The following is a 21,034-nucleotide window of genomic DNA, read 5'->3' as shown; positions in this document are numbered from 1 at the left end:
CCACAAGACCTATCACTTGCTCATTAGAAGATCTTAGTGGTGAGATAATACAGGGTAGGTTTTATCAAGAAGAAATTAAAAAAACGCTCTTGAATGAATCTGAAAGAAATGTTTATTTGATAGAAAAAATATTGAGACGAGATGAGGATAAGTTGCTTGTGAAATGGATTGGATTCCCACAACCATCATTCATAAATCGAGAGAGCTTATTAGAGTAAATAATAATAATAATTAGAGTGAGATCACATGGTATAATTTTATCGAATCACATTTGTTGTAAATAATTAGAGTAAGATCATATATGATGTAAATAATGTACATTATCTATCCACATTTGTTGTAAATAATTAGAGTAAGATCATATGATGTAAATAATGTACATTATCTATCCACACCAATGATAATCATTGTAATATTCTTTACATTGTGTGTGTGTTTTTCAAATAAAAACAACTTGAATTGAATGTTCGCTCTTTCATTTCTCATTTTTGTCATAGAGAAGTGCTAGTAGCATGTGGCACAAGGTGACTAGATGTTGAATGGGTGAGTACATCTAGTCACCTAGAAACGCTTCATTACCAAGTGAACCAGACACATGGAACAGTTCTGTTTGTATATCTCACTTTCTCAACATGAACAAACTCGACATTGTAAATTTCGATAAGTTAATTGCACAAGAGGAAGAAGACAAAAGTATGGAATTGGGAGAAAAACATGATGATGATGAAACAATAGAAGTTGCATCACCATCAGCAGCTGAAAAAGATCTAAGCATGAACAAATCAAGTATATTTAATTCAACTAGGCTTGAGAGTGATACAAGCGGCAAAATAAGGAAGATAAAGAATCAAGTGCTTGCACAATATTTGTATATATTTCATAGTGAAAAATTGAATAACTCGATTCCTTATGGAATTTCCTACGATTCTGACCGAAAATTATATTTTATGGGTGAGATGGTTGTTAGCTTTGATAACTACTTCTTTTATATTGATAACGAAAAATTCCGAATTACACATGGACTATTAGAACTGTTATTTGCGCAAAGACCAAATTCATATCTCTTTGATGAAAAAGATCTAAATAAATACAAGAAGATTTTATCAATAACAAAAGTTCATTTGGATAGACGAGGATATGTGAAACGTAACAGTGGTGTAAAGTCTCGCTTAATTCAAATGCTGTTTCCTGTTAAAAAAACAAGTAAGAGGGGTTCTGGGTTATTGAAATTTGCAAAAAATACTTCTAGCAATAGAATTCACCAATATTATGACAACTATGACGAATTGGTTCAGAGACTTCATTTATTAAAATCATCAAAACTTGCTGGGCACTCAGCTCATGATGTTGAGATTGCATCAATTATAGAGGAATTGCGTGAAGGTAAATTATTGTTTAGTTGCAGAATGAGCGTGCACAGATTTGGAGGTAAAAGCGAGAGAGTCGCTGCGAAGAAAGACATTGTATGGAATGAACCAGATCTTACCAGTTTTAGTGAGAGAATAATACAGGCAATTAATCAACAGGGTGTTAGTGAATCTCTGCATTCATATTTAGATTCACAATTATCTAATATAGTAAAGAATATTGGATTGAACAAGATCGAAAAGGAACACATCTTCAGTACATTACAACAGTTATCTGACAATATCGATAGGGGACTTAAAGAGAAATCTATCAATTTGGAGAATTCTCTTCATGATCTCAAATCAACAACAGAGATATTCAGATCGCACTTGAATACGATAAACGATAATAAAGTTGACAAGAATTTTTTGGATGAGAAATTGAAAGTTATCTCAGACAAGATTAAAGATTTGCAAGTATTAGATAGGAATTATCTAAATACCAGATTGAAACAACTTAGCACAGAACTTTTTACTAGAGTAAATGAAACTCATTCATTATCGGTTGATAAGGAATACTTGGATAAAACTGTGCAGGCTTTGAATAACATTGTTATAACAAAACAAGAGTTTGAAGATCCATTATCTGCAATGACTAATACGATAAAGACAAATCTTATGGAGGGGATTGAACAATTTGTTTCAAAAAATGATTTGAATACATTCCTAACTACGTTTAGCGAAACTTATGTATTGAAAAATGATCTGAGTAGTGGAATGCAAGCATTTATTAAGAAAGATGAATTACAAGCTACACTCAAATCAATTCGTGAGGAAATAGCAACTTCAATTAAAAATACAGAGAATGATGAAGTGACGAGATTACAATGTTCAGCTGCATTCACCGATTATCTCACTTTATTTATACATCGAATAGCATACCAAATAGTACAGAATTATGCTAAGGTTAGTTTCCATATGAATTGGATTGAGGCGAAAGCGCATAATTTGACAGAAGATCAAGTAGGTGATTTAATCACCGATAAGATGGGTTTAAGTATCTACGCCGATGTTCTAAAACCCTAAAGTTAGGATCATATTAATCTTTAACCAATTTTCACTATGCAAATTGCTTGGGAGAAATATCTACATTCTATTTCAACGTTCACATGCATTTTTTCCAAGCTGAAACATGATTATGTACGAAACATGTTAATGCTCGAATTTGAGATGAATTAGAACAGAGATGCATTCGTCCTTGTGAACTCTGCGAAGCAAAATTGCAAAAACGTGACAATACTCAAGTATTGAATTAGACCGGAACCGCATTCGTCCTTGTAAGCTATGTGAACTAAAATTGCAAAACGTGACAATGGTCAAGTATTGAATTAGACCGCAACAGCATTCGTCCTTGTAAGCTCTCTGAAGTGAAATTTTGAAACATGTTAATCATCAGCCAAGAGCAGAATTGGTGCGTAATGATAACGCCCAAGGTTGTCTCACGGTAAGCTTATTTATAAACGTTGCTACATAGTGTTGTGAGATGAGTGAAAACTACAACAAGAAATGACAATGTTTTTCAGTTTGGCTCTTTGTTAAGAATGTAAGATTTGGTGAGAATGATTTATATCAATATAGATTCAGAAAAGAACTTTGAATTCACTATTATTCTTCCAAAGAATATTCAACTATGCTTGACACATAAAGAGTTTTGAAAAGATGGGATTTGAATGTTACTGCTGGACATGTATTCTTGAAAGAATGATAAAATCTCATCCTAGTTGTCAAGTACATCTAGAATTTATGACAGTAAGAAGTTCGTTTCACTTAAATCTGGCAGTGTTCATTGTGTGTACAACCTGTTGTCAAGAACATGTTTCAGTTAAATCTGAGAGTAAGATATTCATTTCACAAGAAGTTCGTTTCACTTAAATCTGGCAGTGTTCGTTGTGTGTACAACCCATTGTCAAGAACATGTTTCAGTTAAATTTGACAGAAGTTCGTTTCACTTGAATCTGTCAGAAGATTGCCTCTCTCTCTCACACATATCTCTCTCTCTACTATTAATCATCAAATAGAGCATGACTAAATGTAATTGACCATGACTGAATGTAATTAGGCATGACTATATTAACTAGAGCATGACAAGAGAGAGAGAGAGAGTATCATCTTCCTCTCCTTCTTCTTCTCCTTCTTCTTCTCCTTCTTCTCCTCCTTCTTCTCCTTCTTCTTCTCCTTCATCTTCTCCTTCTTCTTCCTCTTCTTCTAGAGAGAGAGAGAGAGAGAGAGAGAGAGAGAGAGAGGTTCTTCTAAGGGGGTGGTTGAGGGGGCGGGAGTGGTGCGGCAGGAGCGGGGGAGGTAGGATGGGTGCGGGGGGAGGGGGGAGGGGTGGGAAAAGTCACAAAAAAAAGCGTTAGTTACCGTAAATAGCATCTACTTATATATATAAACATATGTTTATGTATATATGTTTATCCTTAGGATATGTTTATATCCTCAATGTTTACCCTTATCATTCCTATTAATATTTTTTATTCTGATCATCTGCTTACACTGCCTGTTCTGTTGAAATAATTGCATCTTTATCATGCATGTTCTACCGTTAGTGGCCAGCCTTACTATTGAATGTGTTTTATATTAGTTGTATCGGTGTGACAGAGCTTTTCGATCCTACTTGATGTTATTCTACTTTGTGACTAAACTATTAGTTTGACTTTATTACTTTGTAATCGTATTACTATGACTTTGTTAATTACCTATATTGGTCTACAACAAAAAAAAAATGTATTTTTTTTATTTATTTTATTTTGATACAATTACAAATCATATCAATATGATTATAGCCTTTATTTAAATACGCCAACCTTGTATCAGTTGTAATTGCCAATGAATGAATGTGTGTGGTATTGGCAGGTGGAAGCGGACGAGACAGAGGACGACAACGATGTGATCAGCAGCAGCGGTCGCTCCACGATGGAGTCTAGCTGCGACAGTTCGCAGCAGGAGTTTGTGACGCTGAGCGCCAAGTTCCACTTTGTCGACCTGGCCGGGTCGGAGCGACTGAAGCGGACCGGTGCGACCGGCGACCGTGCCAAGGAGGGCATCTCCATAAACTGCGGCCTACTGGCGCTGGGCAACGTCATCTCGGCCCTCGGTGACAAGACCAAGCGGGCGCTGCATGTGCCTTACAGAGACTCCAAGCTCACGCGATTGCTGCAAGACTCGCTTGGAGGTGCGTTTCGCATAGAGTAAACATTTTTTTTTCTTCAGGGCTACTTTCGAATATAAATAAACAAATAAATCTAAGTACCCTTTTTAACATTAATTATTTAATTATCATGATTAAATAATTTTAAAAAGGGTAATTAGATTCATATGTTTTAAACATTCAGTTTGAGTATTAGTAAGTATAGAGTGAAGATAATGTTCAAGTCTTAAAAATTATAGAGTAAAGATACCTAATAGTATTTTTTGGCTCGGGTTTCTTCCTGTTAAAACGATTTGTTTTAAGGATTGAATTGAATTAAAATATTTTTTTTTTCAAAAATAATTCAACTAAAAGTTCTATTTGGTCATTTTTTGTAATGGAATAACATTCATTAAATTTGATATTTTCAGGAAACGTTTCGTTTTATTTAATCAACAATACCATGAAGAATTTATTTTCAAAATTTTATGAATTCTACTCTTACCAAAATTGAAATGATCTGTCCTAAAACAGATTGGGTGCTTAAAAATTTTAAAATTTGGTTGCTAATATCTTAAAAGTAATGATCGGGAAAAATTTCTGAGAAAACTTTTTTATGTTAATAGCTTGATACTATACAAATTGAAAAACTTTTAACATTAGGCCTATCACCATGCTCATGCCCAAAACTGTCCCTTTTCCCATTCATACTACACAGTAATCAAAATGTAGGTCATGTCAAAAATATAATATTATAAATCTGGGCAAGATAAGTTATGAATAGAGTTTCCCCATACTGTAGCATATAATAAGTCGACAGCATATAATACTGTGGTTGAACAATAAATTTCTTACAAATGAAGATTAACTGGTAGTGTGCTAGAACATAACAGCTAACTCATATTATTTATAATATTATAAATCTGGGCAAGATAAGTTAAGACTAGAGTTTCCCCATACTGTAGCATATAATAAGTCGACAGCATATAATACTGTGGTTGATCAATAAATTTCTTACAAATGAAGATTAACTGGTAGTGTGCTAGAACGTAAGAGCTAACTCATATTATTTATAATATTATAAATCTGGGCAAGATAAGTTATGACTAGAGTTCCCCCATACTGTAGCATATAATAAGTCGACAGCATATAATACTGTGGTTGATCAATAAATTTCTTACAAATGGAGATTAACTGGTAGTGTGTTAGAACATAAGAGCTAACTCACCTGAAGAGTTATCCACGGAAATTATCGAACAATCGTTAGTTTCATTCACCTAAAAAGACTCGCTGAGAAGGTTATCACAAGCTGCAGTGTCATCAACTACTACAATCATAGAATTCCAAATTACCATAATGTAGTACAATAAATTTTGTCTTGATAGTAAAAATAAATATCAAGTGACCTGTGGATAATAAGTTATTGATTAGATTGTATTCTATTTGCAGGTAACAGTCGGACTGTGATGATAGCGTGTGTATCTCCAAGTGATAGAGATTTTATGGAGACACTCAATACTTTACAATATGCAAATAGAGCAAGAAATATACAAAACAAGGTGATATTAAATCAAGATAAGTCTTCCAGAACAATATCGCTTCTAAGGCATGAGATTCAAAAACTACAGGTGGAACTCATGGAATATAAACAGGTAAGCAATAGTCATTTTCTCAACTCTTCTTTATAATTATGGGATGTTTCCATGATCAACAATATTAATATGCCATATAAATTCATCAAACACTAAATCAACCTAAAGAATTGTTAAAATTGGGAATTATCCTTCAGATTATCAATTCGTTTTTATTAAATTGTAGAGGCCACAAGATATAACATGAACCTTAACCTCACAAACGGTGAAAGATTGGCTGGCGTGGTAGTGATGAAGGGTTGGGAATGTCTCTTCCCCTCTCACTTTGCTTGCATACCCACCAGTGTAAAGAATGTGAAGTGATAGTACCGGCTGCCGAGAACAAATGGACCAAAATCTTAAATTCACCCTAAACAAAACAGAGTTGAGCCCCTTGTTGTGGGAGTCGAAGGTTCATGTTATATCTCGCTATCCTCTATCATTATTGATCTAGCTATCATTTTGATAGTGCCGTGCTACCAATTTTTCCTAAATCGGTTGGATAGCATTTCACACCTATTAACCTAAGGATAGTTATCGGCTCCAATGTAATAGATTCTTGGTAAACTATGAATGGATCTATCGCCTATGAATGAGAAATCCAATTTTCAGAGCAAATGAACTTATAATCTTCAGATGAATTTTGGCAATATACTACACAAATACACAAAGAACAATATCTTACAAGCCTGAGCATCTGAAGTCACTACGAGCTAAATACTTATCCAGTTTATATAGTTGAAAAACAGTGGCTATTGGCTTGTATACACAATAAACAATATATATACAAAATAGAACACTATAAACTGTTTAAAACTCAATTTGAAACATTAATAAATCCACTTAAACAGAAAAATATTCAGAGAGCACTAATTACAACACACATAGCCAGCCATAAGTTTCAGAGAGGAAGAACAGGAAAAAACCTAGCTACCAGGAACAGAGCAAAGCTTTTTCAGTGTTACGGACACGTCACCAAAAAATTATAAATTACAAGTTTAGAGTTCACATTTTATATTTGTTCTCAATAAAACTTTATTTTGAAACTGTTATTTTAAATTTTATATATCATCTCTATTTAAATAATCCATTGATCTGTTAATTCTGTCAACCCAGCCTCGGTGACACCATGGAATATGCAACACAATCATTCACGATGAATTCTCAGTCAAAAAGTTGTCCGTAATCGATTACTCTGATATTTACTATAAAGTTTTATAGATCTCGAATTGAAGATTCGATTCCAATCGAGAAAAAATGTAATATTACAAATACCCCCTCTTGACATAAAAAAATTCTACTGTTTGAAAATTTTTCTATAAAAACATTACATGTCAACTATAATTGAAAATTATTATAAAAATTCATCAATAGCATTTGTTATATGTTTCCAAATAATATTTCAAAGTATCAAAATTACTTTTGATTTAGCTTTATAATTTAAAGGAAAATATCTCGACAGAAAGTTTAATATAAAAAGAATAGTTTTTTGAAATTGCACATAAATTTGATAGATAGAAAAATTCAATTTTTATTGCATAAAAAAAAATTTAGTATGTTGAATAAAAAAAATATTATTATTTATTTTTTTTTTTTAATGAATTGATGAATTGTTACATTTAATTTTCACATAAAATTTCAATAAATCAAAAAATGTTCATTTCTTTCACTATTGACGCGGTTGATTTTATCGATGCATATTTTGGAAAACAGTCCGTTAAAGCACTCAGTATGATTTTCAGTTAAGTGTGACTCCAGTGTGATGACGTTAGTGTTGGGCTGATCCGAATACTCGTAGTGTTGGGCTGATCTGGATGCACGTAGTGTTGGGCTGATACTTGTAGTCGACTGATGCATATCAAACTAGATACAGGTGACATCTCAGTGAGCATTGCCTCATGCTTGTAGTAGACGGCTGCATACCAAACTCGATACAGGTGACATCTCAGTTAGCATTGCCTCATGCTTGTAGTAGACGGCTGCATACCAAACTCGATACAGGTGACATCTCAATTAGCATTGCCTCATGCTTGTAGTAGACGGCTGCATACCAAACTCAATACAGAGTCACGTAAATTTTGTATCATATTTGTAATTATACAATGTACATTTCAGGCTTGAAATGACAATGTAATTTGTTTTTTGGAAAATAGATAGACGCTGCATACAGGATTAATTTAGGTGGGGATTAATTTAGGTGGGGATTAATTTAGGTAAGGTTTGGTTTTTTGATATTTTCAGTGTTCAAGGTTTAGAGTTCTGCATACAGGAATAATTTAGGAGAGGATTTTTTGAATCAATTCTTTCATGATACTGTGACTGTTATTCTGAATTCAAAGTTGCAAATGTGAACATGGATGGCAATTACCTCCAGGTAATGTAGTAGTGTTGAAGTTTGAAATACAAGGTCAGCAATAAGCGTTGGCGTTGTCATTGGCGTATGCTTTGGTGTCGGCATTGGCATCGGCGTTGATATTGGCATTGGCATCAGCATTGGCGCAGGCATTGGCATCGGCGCAGGCATTGGCGTAGATATTGGCATTGGCATCAGCGTAGATATTGGTGTAGAAATTGGTGTAGTTATTGGTGTAGATATTGACATCAGAGCAGATATTGGCGTAGTTATTGGTGTAGACATCAGCGTAGATAGTGGCGTAGTTATTGGTGTAGATATTGGCGTAGATATTGGTGTAGGCATCAGCGTAGATATTGGTGTAGACATCAGCGTAGATATTGGTGTAGATATTCAATTGATGAGTCACACTAGTTCGAAAATCACCCAAATGTTCTTAACACTCTTCATGGCGTTCACTTGCTGTTGATTCCAAGATTCACGTGCTAATTATTTCAATGTTAATGTCTGTGCTGTACCTGTTATCTTGAAATGCTTATAAACTAAAAGGAAAAACTTTGATTAGGCTATCAATACAATCTAATACACATGAAAATTATTTTTAAGTATATAATCAATATAAAATTGAAATTTGTTGACATCTTATTATACAGTCAGCAATACATAAATTGTGAAATATGGAGATATCAATTACAAATTTCAATAGAAAAAAAATTATTTCATTTCCATTTATTCATTGTTCAAATATTTTATAAAAAGCAAATTATTCAATATTATTAATCATCGTTTGTTGGATACTATAGTTTATTTCGACTTTTCAATGTTCTAAACACAAACTACATTTCATGACAAAACTTTACTATCAATCATTAAACAAGAAATCATTCAAAACATCAATAATATTTTGCTTCAAAGGCAATCAGTATTCATAAGTAAACAGCATCTATGGCAATCAACATTATTAATCATTACTTTGCATCTATGGCAATCAACATAAGTAATCAACACAAAAAAATATTATCTCATTACTGTCTCTCTAAGTCATAACCTCTGTTATTCCTTCTTTAGGCAATAATGGGCTTCCATCTCAAAAAACAATCACATACCAGCAAAATTCTAATCAACAAATCCGATTAAAAATTCTACATACACTCCAGCATCCATTTCAAACGATAATCAATCATATAAAAATTTATAGAACAAACAGTTTTTTAAAAAAAAAAATAGAAAAAGACATCAATTACAAAAACTTTAGAGAAATTTTAACCTTTAACTCATTTCAATTAATAATATAACAAGACGTTTTTATTCAATGAAAACATTATTCAAGTTAACTTTCATTAATACATCACATATATATGGCTACACAATTCATTAATACTTTCAAATTTGAAAGTTTATTTATTATAACAAGAGAATTTATACATAAGAATAGATTTCAGCATGTTCTAAATTGAACCATTTATTTTTTCAATAATTTCATAATTCAAAGACTGTATAATAAATACAAACATTTCAAGATTACAATACAAAGATGATCGAGATGGATAATGGGTAAGTAAGTTCCCTAAAAAATACAAAGAAGAGAAAAAGAAAATTGGGTAAATAAATTTCCTAAATAATACAAAGAAGAGAAAGATTAATTAGAGCCTATCCTACATGTCAGTACTGAACTTTCATAAGGAAGTATATTTAATAGAAATATACTGGAAATGAGAAAATGGGACATAAATTGCTCTGAAAAACCTAATTACCTAATATGATACCTGAAAAAAATAGACATAATTGAAATACGGTATGTAATACATGATGAAAAAATATACTACAAGCAAACAATTATTTACACTACAATGGATAGATTTTAGAAAAGTTAAGTTTTATCAACAATTTAAAGATGAGGAAAATAAGCTACTATTTTAACTCCCAAAATTATTTCAGAAGAATACAAATTTAAATGACTATGGACAAGATTGGTTAAGATATGCATCATAGAAGAATTTTACTGAACATTACACTAAGACAGGAAAGAATCGAAATTTGAAAAGATTAAGGGCCAAGAAGAATAGGCTACAGGAAAGAAAAAAAATACAATTATGGACTCTTACCATACGTAGTATTTACGGTCATTGCTATTCTGAATCCCGGCATGACACAGGATTCCTAATCATTGTGTGCTGGGGAATACCCTTTCATCATGTGATTCACTGTCATCATCTTGTAAGTAAGCAACTTGAAACAACCTTTGAATACTAACACATCAATGGTGACTTTGTGTTTTGTTTTCTTCAAGAACATAATTTTATTCATGGGTTCATTTAATTCAACAAAGCCATTTTGCTTACAAAAGTTAGTCATGTTCACTTGAGAATGCATTGCATACACCTTTTCAATTCTCAGTTGAAAGTTGAACTCATCAACTTGACTCAAAGCAACATTCATTTTGTTTACATTGTTCCTAACCTCCACAGAAACCTGTCTCATGTAAACATTCACTTTATTTACTGTTTTCCTAACTATCAATTTGGCAATACTACTTTCTTTACTGTTGACATTCAATAAAGACAACTCCCTACCTACTACATTACTCAATTCTACTATCTCATTGGAATTTATTTTTTCAATAGCAGTAACTAGGCCTACATTATCTGAAACTTGAACTAATTGATCTTGTATCTCAATACTACTATTATCCTGCTTCAATTTGCTTTCATCTTCATGATTATCTTTCAATGTTTCATGTGCATCTTTCAATAGAAAGTTTATACTAACCTGCTCTAGTCTAATGCTATCATGTGCATCTTTCAATAGAAAGTTTATACTCAATGTTCCATGTGCATCTTTCAATAGAAAGTTTATACTAACCTGTTCTAGTCTAATGCTAGCAAATTCTTGCTTCATATCATCGAACCTAGCATTTTGATCTTGTTTCAAATTATCAATCTTAGCATTTTGCTTATCAAACTTAGCATTTTGCTCATCAAATCTAGCATTTAGCTCATCAAACCTAGCATTTTGCTCATCAAACTTTTGTGTTAAGAATGCTATAAGATTCAGATCATTTTTAATGTTTGCCATTTTGCTAGTCTGCACAGATAATATATTCATTAGGACTTGATCTCTCTTGAACCGATTTCCCATTCAGCAGTATACCATCCATAACCCATCAAGACATCTATCCTACCAATAATTTTTTATAACCAGGGATTTCATAGTGTACCATTTGGGACATATTCATTTTGTAATTCGGTCCCACCACAAGGGTAACATTTGCCGTGCTACCAATTTTTCCTAAATCGGTTGGATAGCATTTCACACCTATTAACCTAAGGATAGTTATCGGCTCCAACGTAATAGATTCTTGGTAAACTATGAATGGATCTATCGCCTATGAATGAGAAATCCAATTTTCAGAGCAAATGAACTTATAATCTTCAGATGAATTTTGGCAATATACTACACAAATACACAAAGAACAATATCTTACAAGCCTAAGCATCTGAAGTCACTACGAGCTAAATACTTATCCAGTTTATATAGTTGAAAAACAGTGGCTATTGGCTTGTATACACAATAAACAATATATAGACAAAATAGAACACTTTAAACTGTTTAAAACTCAATTTAAAACATCAATAAATTCACTTGAACAGAAAAATATTCAGAGAGCACTAATTACAACACACATAGCCAGCCATAAGTTTCAGAGAGAAAGAACAGGAAAAAACCTAGCTACCAGGAACAGAGCAAAGCGTCTTCAGTGTCGATGTTACGGACACGTCACCAAAAAAATTATAAATTACAAGTTTAGAATTCACATTTTATATTTGTTCTCAATAAAACTTTATTTTGAAACTGTTATTTTAAATTTTATATATCATCTCTATTTAAATAATCCATTGATCTGTTAATTTTGTCAACCCAGCCTCGGTGACACCATGGAATATGCAACACAATCATTCACGATGAATTCTCAGTCAAAAAGTTGTCCGTAATCGATTACTCTGATATTTACTATAAAGTTTTATAGATCTCGAATTGAAGATTCGATTCCAATCGAGAAAAAATGTAATATTACAAATACCCCCTCTTGACATGAAAAAATTCTACTGTTTGAAAATTTTTCTATAAAAACATTACATGTCAACTATAATTGAAAATTATTATAAAAATTCATCAATAGCATTTGTTATATGTTTCCAAATAATATTTCAAAGTATCAAAATTACTTTTGATTTAGCTTTATAATTTAAAGGAAAATATCTCGACAGAAAGTTTAATATAAAAAGAATAGTTTTTTGAAATTGCACATAAATTTGATAGATAGAGAAATTCAATTTTTATTGCATAAAAAAAAAATTTAGAATGTTGAATAAAAAAAATATTATTATTTATTTTTTTTTAAATGAATTGATGAATTGTTACATTTAATTTTCACATAAAATTTCAATAAATCAAAAAATGTTCATTTCTTTCACTATTGACGTGGTTGATTTTATCGATGCATATTTTGGAAAACAGTCTGTTAAGGCACTCAGTATGATTTTCAGTTAAGTGTGACTCCAGTGTGATGACGTTAGTGTTGGGCTGATCCGAATACTCGTAGTGTTGGGCTGATCTGGATGCACGTAGTGTTGGGCTGATACTTGTAGTCGACTGATGCATATCAAACTAGATACAGGTGACATCTTAGTGAGCATTGCCTCATGCTTGTAGTAGACGGCTGCATACCAAACTCGATACAGGTGACATCTCAGTTAGCATTGCCTCATGCTTGTAGTAGACGGCTGCATACCAAACTCGATACAGGTGACATCTCAATTAGCATTGCCTCATGCTTGTAGTAGACGGCTGCATACCAAACTCAATACAGAGTCACGTAAATTTTGTATCATATTTGTAATTATACAATGTACATTTCAGGCTTGAAATGACAATGTAATTTGTTTTTTGGAAAATAGATAGACGCTGCATACAGGATTAATTTAGGTGGGGATTAATTTAGGTGGGGATTAATTTAGGTAAGGTTTGGTTTTTTGATATTTTCAGTGTTCAAGGTTTAGAGTTCTGCATACAGGAATAATTTAGGAGAGGATTTTTTGAATCAATTCTTTCATGATACTGTGACTGTTATTCTGAATTCAAAGTTGCAAACGTGAACATGGATGGCAATTACCTCCAGGTAATGTAGTAGTGTTGAAGTTTGAAATACAAGGTCAGCAATAAGCGTTGGCGTTGTCATTGGCGTATGCTTTGGTGTCGGCATTGGCATCGGCGTTGATATTGGCATTGGCATCAGCATTGGCGCAGGCATTGGCATCGGCGCAGGCATTGGCGTAGATATTGGCATTGGCATCAGCGTAGATATTGGTGTAGAAATTGGTGTAGTTATTGGTGTAGATATTGACATCAGAGCAGATATTGGCGTAGTTATTGGTGTAGACATCAGCGTAGATAGTGGCGTAGTTATTGGTGTAGATATTGGCGTAGATATTGGTGTAGGCATCAGCGTAGATATTGGTGTAGACATCAGCGTAGATATTGGTGTAGATATTCAATTGATGAGTCACACTAGTTCGAAAATCACCCAAATGTTCTTAACACTCTTCATGGCGTTCACTTGCTGTTGATTCCAAGATTCACGTGCTAATTATTTCAATGTTAATGTCTGTGCTGTACCTGTTATCTTGAAATGCTTATAAACTAAAAGGAAAAACTTTGATTAGGCTATCAATACAATCTAATACACATGAAAATTATTTTTAAGTATATAATCAATATAAAATTGAAATTTGTTGACATCTTATTATACAGTCAGCAATACATAAATTGTGAAATATGGAGATATCAATTACAATTTCAATAGAAAAAAAATTATTTCATTTCCATTTATTCATTGTTCAAATATTTTATAAAAAGCAAATTATTCAATATTATTAATCATCGTTTGTTGGATACTATAGTTTATTTCGACTTTTCAATGTTCTAAACACAAACTACATTTCATGACAAAACTTTACTATCAATCATTAAACAAGAAATCATTCAAAACATCAATAATATTTTGCTTCAAAGGCAATCAGTATTCATAAGTAAACAGCATCTATGGCAATCAACATTATTAATCATTACTTTGCATCTATGGCAATCAACATAAGTAATCAACACAAAAAAATATTATCTCATTACTGTCTCTCTAAGTCATAACCTCTGTTATTCCTTCTTTAGGCAATAATGGGCTTCCATCTCAAAAAACAATCACATACCAGCAAAATTCTAATCAACAAATCCGATTAAAAATTCTACATACACTCCAGCATCCATTTCAAACGATAATCAATCATATAAAAATTTATAGAACAAACAGTTTTTTAAAAAAAAAATCAGAAAAAGACATCAATTACAAAAACTTTAGAGAAATTTTAACCTTTAACTCATTTCAATTAATAATATAACAAGACGTTTTTATTCAATGAAAACATTATTCAAGTTAACTTTCATTAATACATCACATATATATGGCTACACAATTCATTAATACTTTCAAATTTTAAAGTTTATTTATTATAACAAGAGAATTTATACATAAGAATAGATTTCAGCATGTTCTAAATTGAACCATTTATTTTTTCAATAATTTCATAATTCAAAGACTGTATAATGAATACAAACATTTCAAGATTACAATACAAAGATGATCGAGATGGATAATGGGTAAGTAAGTTCCCTAAAAAATACAAAGAAGAGAAAAAGAAAATTGGGTAAATAAATTTCCTAAATAATACAAAGAAGAGAAAGATTAATTAGAGCCTATCCTACATGTCAGTACTGAACTTTCATAAGGAAGTATATTAATAGAAATATACTGGAAATGAGAAAATGGGACATAAATTGCTCTGAAAAACCTAATTACCTAATATGATACCTGAAAAAAATAGACATAATTGAAATACGGTATGTAATACATGATGAAAAAATATACTACAAGCAAACAATTATTTACACTACAATGGATAGATTTTAGAAAAGTTAAGTTTTATCAACAATTTAAAGATGAGGAAAATAAGCTACTATTTTAACTCCCAAAATTATTTCAGAAGAATACAAATTTAAATGACTATGGACAAGATTGGTTAAGATATGCATCATAGAAGAATTTTACTGAACATTACACTAAGACAGGAAAGAATCGAAATTTGAAAAGATTAAGGGCCAAGAAGAATAGGCTACAGGAAAGAAAAAAAATACAATTATGGACTCTTACCATACGTAGTATTTACGGTCATTGCTATTCTGAATCCCGGCATGACACAGGATTCCTAATCATTGTGTGCTGGGGAATACCCTTTCATCATGTGATTCACTGTCATCATCTTGTAAGTAAGCAACTTGAAACAACCTTTGAATACTAACACATCAATGGTGACTTTGTGTTTTGTTTTCTTCAAGAACATAATTTTATTCATGGGTTCATTTAATTCAACAAAGCCATTTTGCTTACAAAAGTTAGTCATGTTCACTTGAGAATGCATTGCATACACCTTTTCAATTCTCAGTTGAAAGTTGAACTCATCAACTTGACTCAAAGCAACATTCATTTTGTTTACATTGTTCCTAACCTCCACAGAAACCTGTCTCATGTAAACATTCACTTTATTTACTGTTTTCCTAACTATCAATTTGGCAATACTACTTTCTTTACTGTTGACATTCAATAAAGACAACTCCCTACCTACTACATTACTCAATTCTACTATCTCATTGGAATTTATTTTTTCAATAGCAGTAACTAGGCCTACATTATCTGAAACTTGAACTAGTTGATCTTGTATCTCAATACTACTATTATCCTGCTTCAATTTGCTTTCATCTTCATGATTATCTTTCAATGTTTCATGTGCATCTTTCAATAGAAAGTTTATACTAACCTGCTCTAGTCTAATGCTATCATGTGCATCTTTCAATAGAAAGTTTATACTCAATGTTCCATGTGCATCTTTCAATAGAAAGTTTATACTAACCTGTTCTAGTCTAATGCTAGCAAATTCTTGCTTCATATCATCGAACCTAGCATTTTGATCTTGTTTCAAATTATCAATCTTAGCATTTTGCTTATCAAACTTAGCATTTTGCTCATCAAATCTAGCATTTAGCTCATCAAACCTAGCATTTTGCTCATCAAACTTTTGTGTTAAGAATGCTATAAGATTCAGATCATTTTTAATGTTTGCCATTTTGCTAGTCTGCACAGATAATATATTCATTAGGACTTGATCTCTCTTGAACCGATTTCCCATTCAGCAGTATACCATCCATAACCCATCAAGACATCTATCCTACCAATAATTTTTTATAACCAGGGATTTCATAGTGTACCATTTGGGACATATTCATTTTGTAATTCGGTCCCACCACAAGGGTAACATTTGCCGTGCTACCAATTTTTCCTAAATCGGTTGGATAGCATTTCACACCTATTAACCTAAGGATAGTTATCGGCTCCAACGTAATAGATTCTTGGTAAACTATGAATGGATCTATCGCCTATGAATGAGAAATCCAATTTTCAGAGCAAATGAACTTATAATCTTCAGATGAATTTTGGCAATATACTACACAAATACACAAAGAACAATATCTTACAAGCCTAAGCATCTGAAGTCACTACGAGCTAAATACTTATCCAGTTTATATAGTTGAAAAACAGTGGCTATTGGCTTGTATACACAATAAACAATATATAGACAAAATAGAACACTTTAAACTGTTTAAAACTCAATTTAAAACATCAATAAATTCACTTAAACAGAAAAATATTCAGAGAGCACTAATTACAACACACATAGCCAGCCATAAGTTTCAGAGAGAAAGAACAGGAAAAAACCTAGCTACCAGGAACAGAGCAAAGCGTCTTCAGTGTCGATGTTACGGACACGTCACCAAAAAAATTATAAATTACAAGTTTAGAATTCACATTTTATATTTGTTCTCAATAAAACTTTATTTTGAAACTGTTATTTTAAATTTTATATATAATCTCTATTTATATAATCCATTGATCTGTTAATTCTGTCAACCCAGCCTCGGTGACACCATAGAATATGCAACAAAATCATTCACGATAAACTCTCAGTCAAAAAGTTGTCTGTAATCGATTACTCTGATATTTACTATAAAGTTTTATAGATCTCGAATTGAAGATTCGATTCCAATTGAGAAAAAATGTAATATTACAATAGGAATCTGAATATAAGTATAGATTGTTCATCATGATTTAATTTCCAGGGTAAGAGAATCGTAGGAGAAGATGGTATGGAGGCAGTGAACGATATGTTCCACGAAAACACCATGCTTCAAAATTAACTGAGTAATTTTAGGGCACGAATGAAAGCAATGCAGGAAACTATAGATGCACTCACTATGGAAAACACCCGCCTTCTCGCTGAAAAAGCAACTGGTGCCTGGCTCCATTCAGGTTGGCATCTATTCAACTATTATTACATTATATTTATCATTCGTCATAATACGAGTAGTAGTAGTTGATACAACAGTTTTATAATAAAGTCTTTAGAGCACGAGTTGGATGCAGATTAAGATACAAGTGAGCAAGCACGTTTCTTAAGGCTGTGCAAAGGATAAAAATAAGCTTGCTACTGGTGATATTTTTCAAAGTTTTTCGATTTGTTCATCATCAAGCTATCAAAATGAAAATTTTTTCTCAGGAAAACATCTTTTCCGGATCATTACTTTTTAAGATATGAGCGGCTAAAGTTCAAATTTTCGGGACAGAACATTTCAAACTCGGTAAGAGATGAATCCATGAGATTTGAAGGGTAAATTCTTCATGGTATTGTTGTTCTAGTAAAACAAAAATTTTCTGATAATATCAATTTTTGAGAAAGTTATTCAAATTACTCATGTTCTACTAGATCAACAATACCATGAAGAATCTATCACACAGACTTAAGGCTGTGTACCACGCTTTTAGAAAATTTTTACTGGCGTTATTTTTTATAGTATTTCGATTTGGATACTATCAAGTTAGTTAACAAAATGGAACAAATCTCTAATGAAAAACTTTCTTATCATTTTCACTTTTTGAGATATGAGCATCTAAATTTGAAATCTTGGGAGAGATCCATTTCCGAATTGGTATCAAATAAATTCATGAAATTTTGAGGGTACAATGTTCAAGATACTGTTTCTCTCGGGAACGCGCCACCTTAGTCCTCCGACACACCCAGAACCTGACAGGAGTGGACAGCGACTATCTCATCCATCGACACCGTACGTCAGCGACAGGGAAAGACTGTTTTGAAAGAGTCTCGAATTGGCGTGTGCGTTAGGCGCCAAAACCGGACACTTTTACATTCGTACAGACACGACAAAGTCAGACACATCGAATCTCTGACACTTCCAAAAGGTATACTTCTTGGACAGACTGTACTACGCAGAGCTGTCTGGGTTTTCAAACAATGGTTATTTTCTGATGGATCCCCACATGTAGGCTATTCTTAACAAGACCATTGACAATTTATTTCTGAAACCTATCACTCTTATCTATCCCTCTTCGCAGTAATATCAGGCGATGACTTATCTTGTAACTGTATAATTCGTTATATAAATCATTCCTATTTTGTGCAGTTGTCTCTCTTTTCTGCAGTTATTTGGAGCTTGAATAATATAACTATTAGTAAATTTCTTGACACAAAACAAAAATAACTTCACTTAATAGTTCAATAGTCTAGATTAGTGAGTACACTGAAACTTCTCGATAACTCTATAATTCGTAGTTTTGCCATCAAAAACACTGTAACCAGTATTCCTATAACGATAAATACACTAGTACCGGTATGCCACAGTAACTGATAACTCCGCTGAATTCAGCTGATTAATATACGAAACTTACATCAACTCGCTTTCTTTAATGTCTGTCTGCCTGTCTAGGTATTGTTTGTTTTCAACATAGCCCACCCACATGTATTAGTTAATACAACTTGTGATAGCAATACATTTAACGTTATAGTAATTGGTATTATTAGTTTAGGGATTTTGAATTCTGATTGTGAATTATTCACCCATACGGAGTGAACTTTAAAGTTCTATGGATTTAAATTTAATAATATAACTAGAGACACCCTTGGTTGAAGAACTCGCTCATGAAAGGTTGTATTGATCTCTGAAATCTTTTACAAGTATGTCAAATTAATATTTAACAATATTTTCTAATATCCATTCATACAGGCTATATCATGAATTAATTATGGGATCAGTATCCATGATAAATTTTTTCGTATTTTATTTTATCAGCCTCGATATTGCAGAGCTTGATATATAATTAGTCACCCTCCAAAATTCGTATTAAATGTTTGGTCCCGTAAGCTACAAATTATGGTGGTTCTACTGTGTTGAATGTAGTCTACTGGGGGGTTAATATACTCAAACATTGAGAATTTTGAATATAATAAAATTTTTCAGTATTGTTTTTCATTTCGAATGTCATTTTCAATACTGGAAGATATACAGTTATCGTTTCCCAAAAAAGCGGGAAAATGTTTTTTTTTCATGATAATATTTTGATGATTGATTTTTCTACGTTTCAACGACGGGATTTGCTTTTGTCAGTATATGTACGTTGGCATGTTTGTAGATTAGCTTTTGATGATTACAGCTTGGCACTGCTCTCGGTTTCATTCATAACAGGTAATATTGTCATCGTCAATACTCGCCAATCAGTCATTGGCCGTTTCAACACTTACCGATTTCTCGTCACGGTACCGGTTTCTTTTTTCCGATTTTCGAAGGGCTAATTGGGGTGACATATTGACAATGAGATCTGTTAAACAATGAGATCTTATAAACTTTATAACTACTGTACAAGCTCTACTGTTCACAGAACTACTAGCTACAAGTAAGTATTCAACTACAGAAGTCGGAAATAGACATTTCATTTTACTTATGGTAGACACCCACCCTTATCTATCTACTTCACGTCTATGAATATAACAATACCAAAGGATGGAGTTGAAATTGCAAAGGCATAGAGATGGAAATTTACAAGTAAATGATTTGTTATAATTCAATTACCCTGGTGTATTGAAACTGACTACTTTAGCATTTACCTGATAACCGCAATCATTATGTTACAAATTCAAATTTGCGTTGCGTTGCTGACACTCGGCTGCTCTCTGCAACTTTTTTCTCGAATCATGCAATAACTTTAAAACATGACGTCAACAAACTTGGTGACTCAACACATCTGTCTCGTTTTCAACTGACAATGGCAAACTCTCTCGATCAGCTGTTTTCAACTGACGATGAAAAACTCTCTTGATCAACTGTATTCAACTGACGACAGAAAACACTCTCAGTCAGCTGCTACTCGGTTGATGAATATTATTACCTGATCATTTTCAAGTTCCCTCAGTGAGTTATCCTAAACATGAGTCCCAATTAAAATGATGATTTTCGTATCACAAACTCACTATATTTCAAACTATATACTATGTTTCAAACTTAA

At 32.5% G+C, this 21,034-nt stretch overlaps 1 protein-coding gene across 1 annotated transcript in view; it reads left to right on the top strand.

Annotated features, from left to right (window-relative positions):
- The window catches only part of LOC120355123 (kinesin-like protein KIF21A), a 76,692-nt gene that overhangs the window by 23,707 nt on the left and 31,951 nt on the right, over window positions 1-21,034 (top strand). Inside the window, 3 exon segments of the mRNA XM_039443444.1 lie at window positions 4,260-4,578; window positions 5,983-6,185; window positions 17,800-17,989. Of these exon segments, the coding sequence (XP_039299378.1) occupies window positions 4,260-4,578; window positions 5,983-6,185; window positions 17,800-17,989 (712 nt within the window).

The sequence above is a fragment of the Nilaparvata lugens genome, chromosome Y (assembly GCF_014356525.2).
Source record: "Nilaparvata lugens isolate BPH chromosome Y, ASM1435652v1, whole genome shotgun sequence".
Lineage (NCBI taxonomy): Eukaryota > Metazoa > Arthropoda > Insecta > Hemiptera > Delphacidae > Nilaparvata > Nilaparvata lugens.
This window is presented reverse-complemented; position numbering and strand designations above follow the sequence as displayed.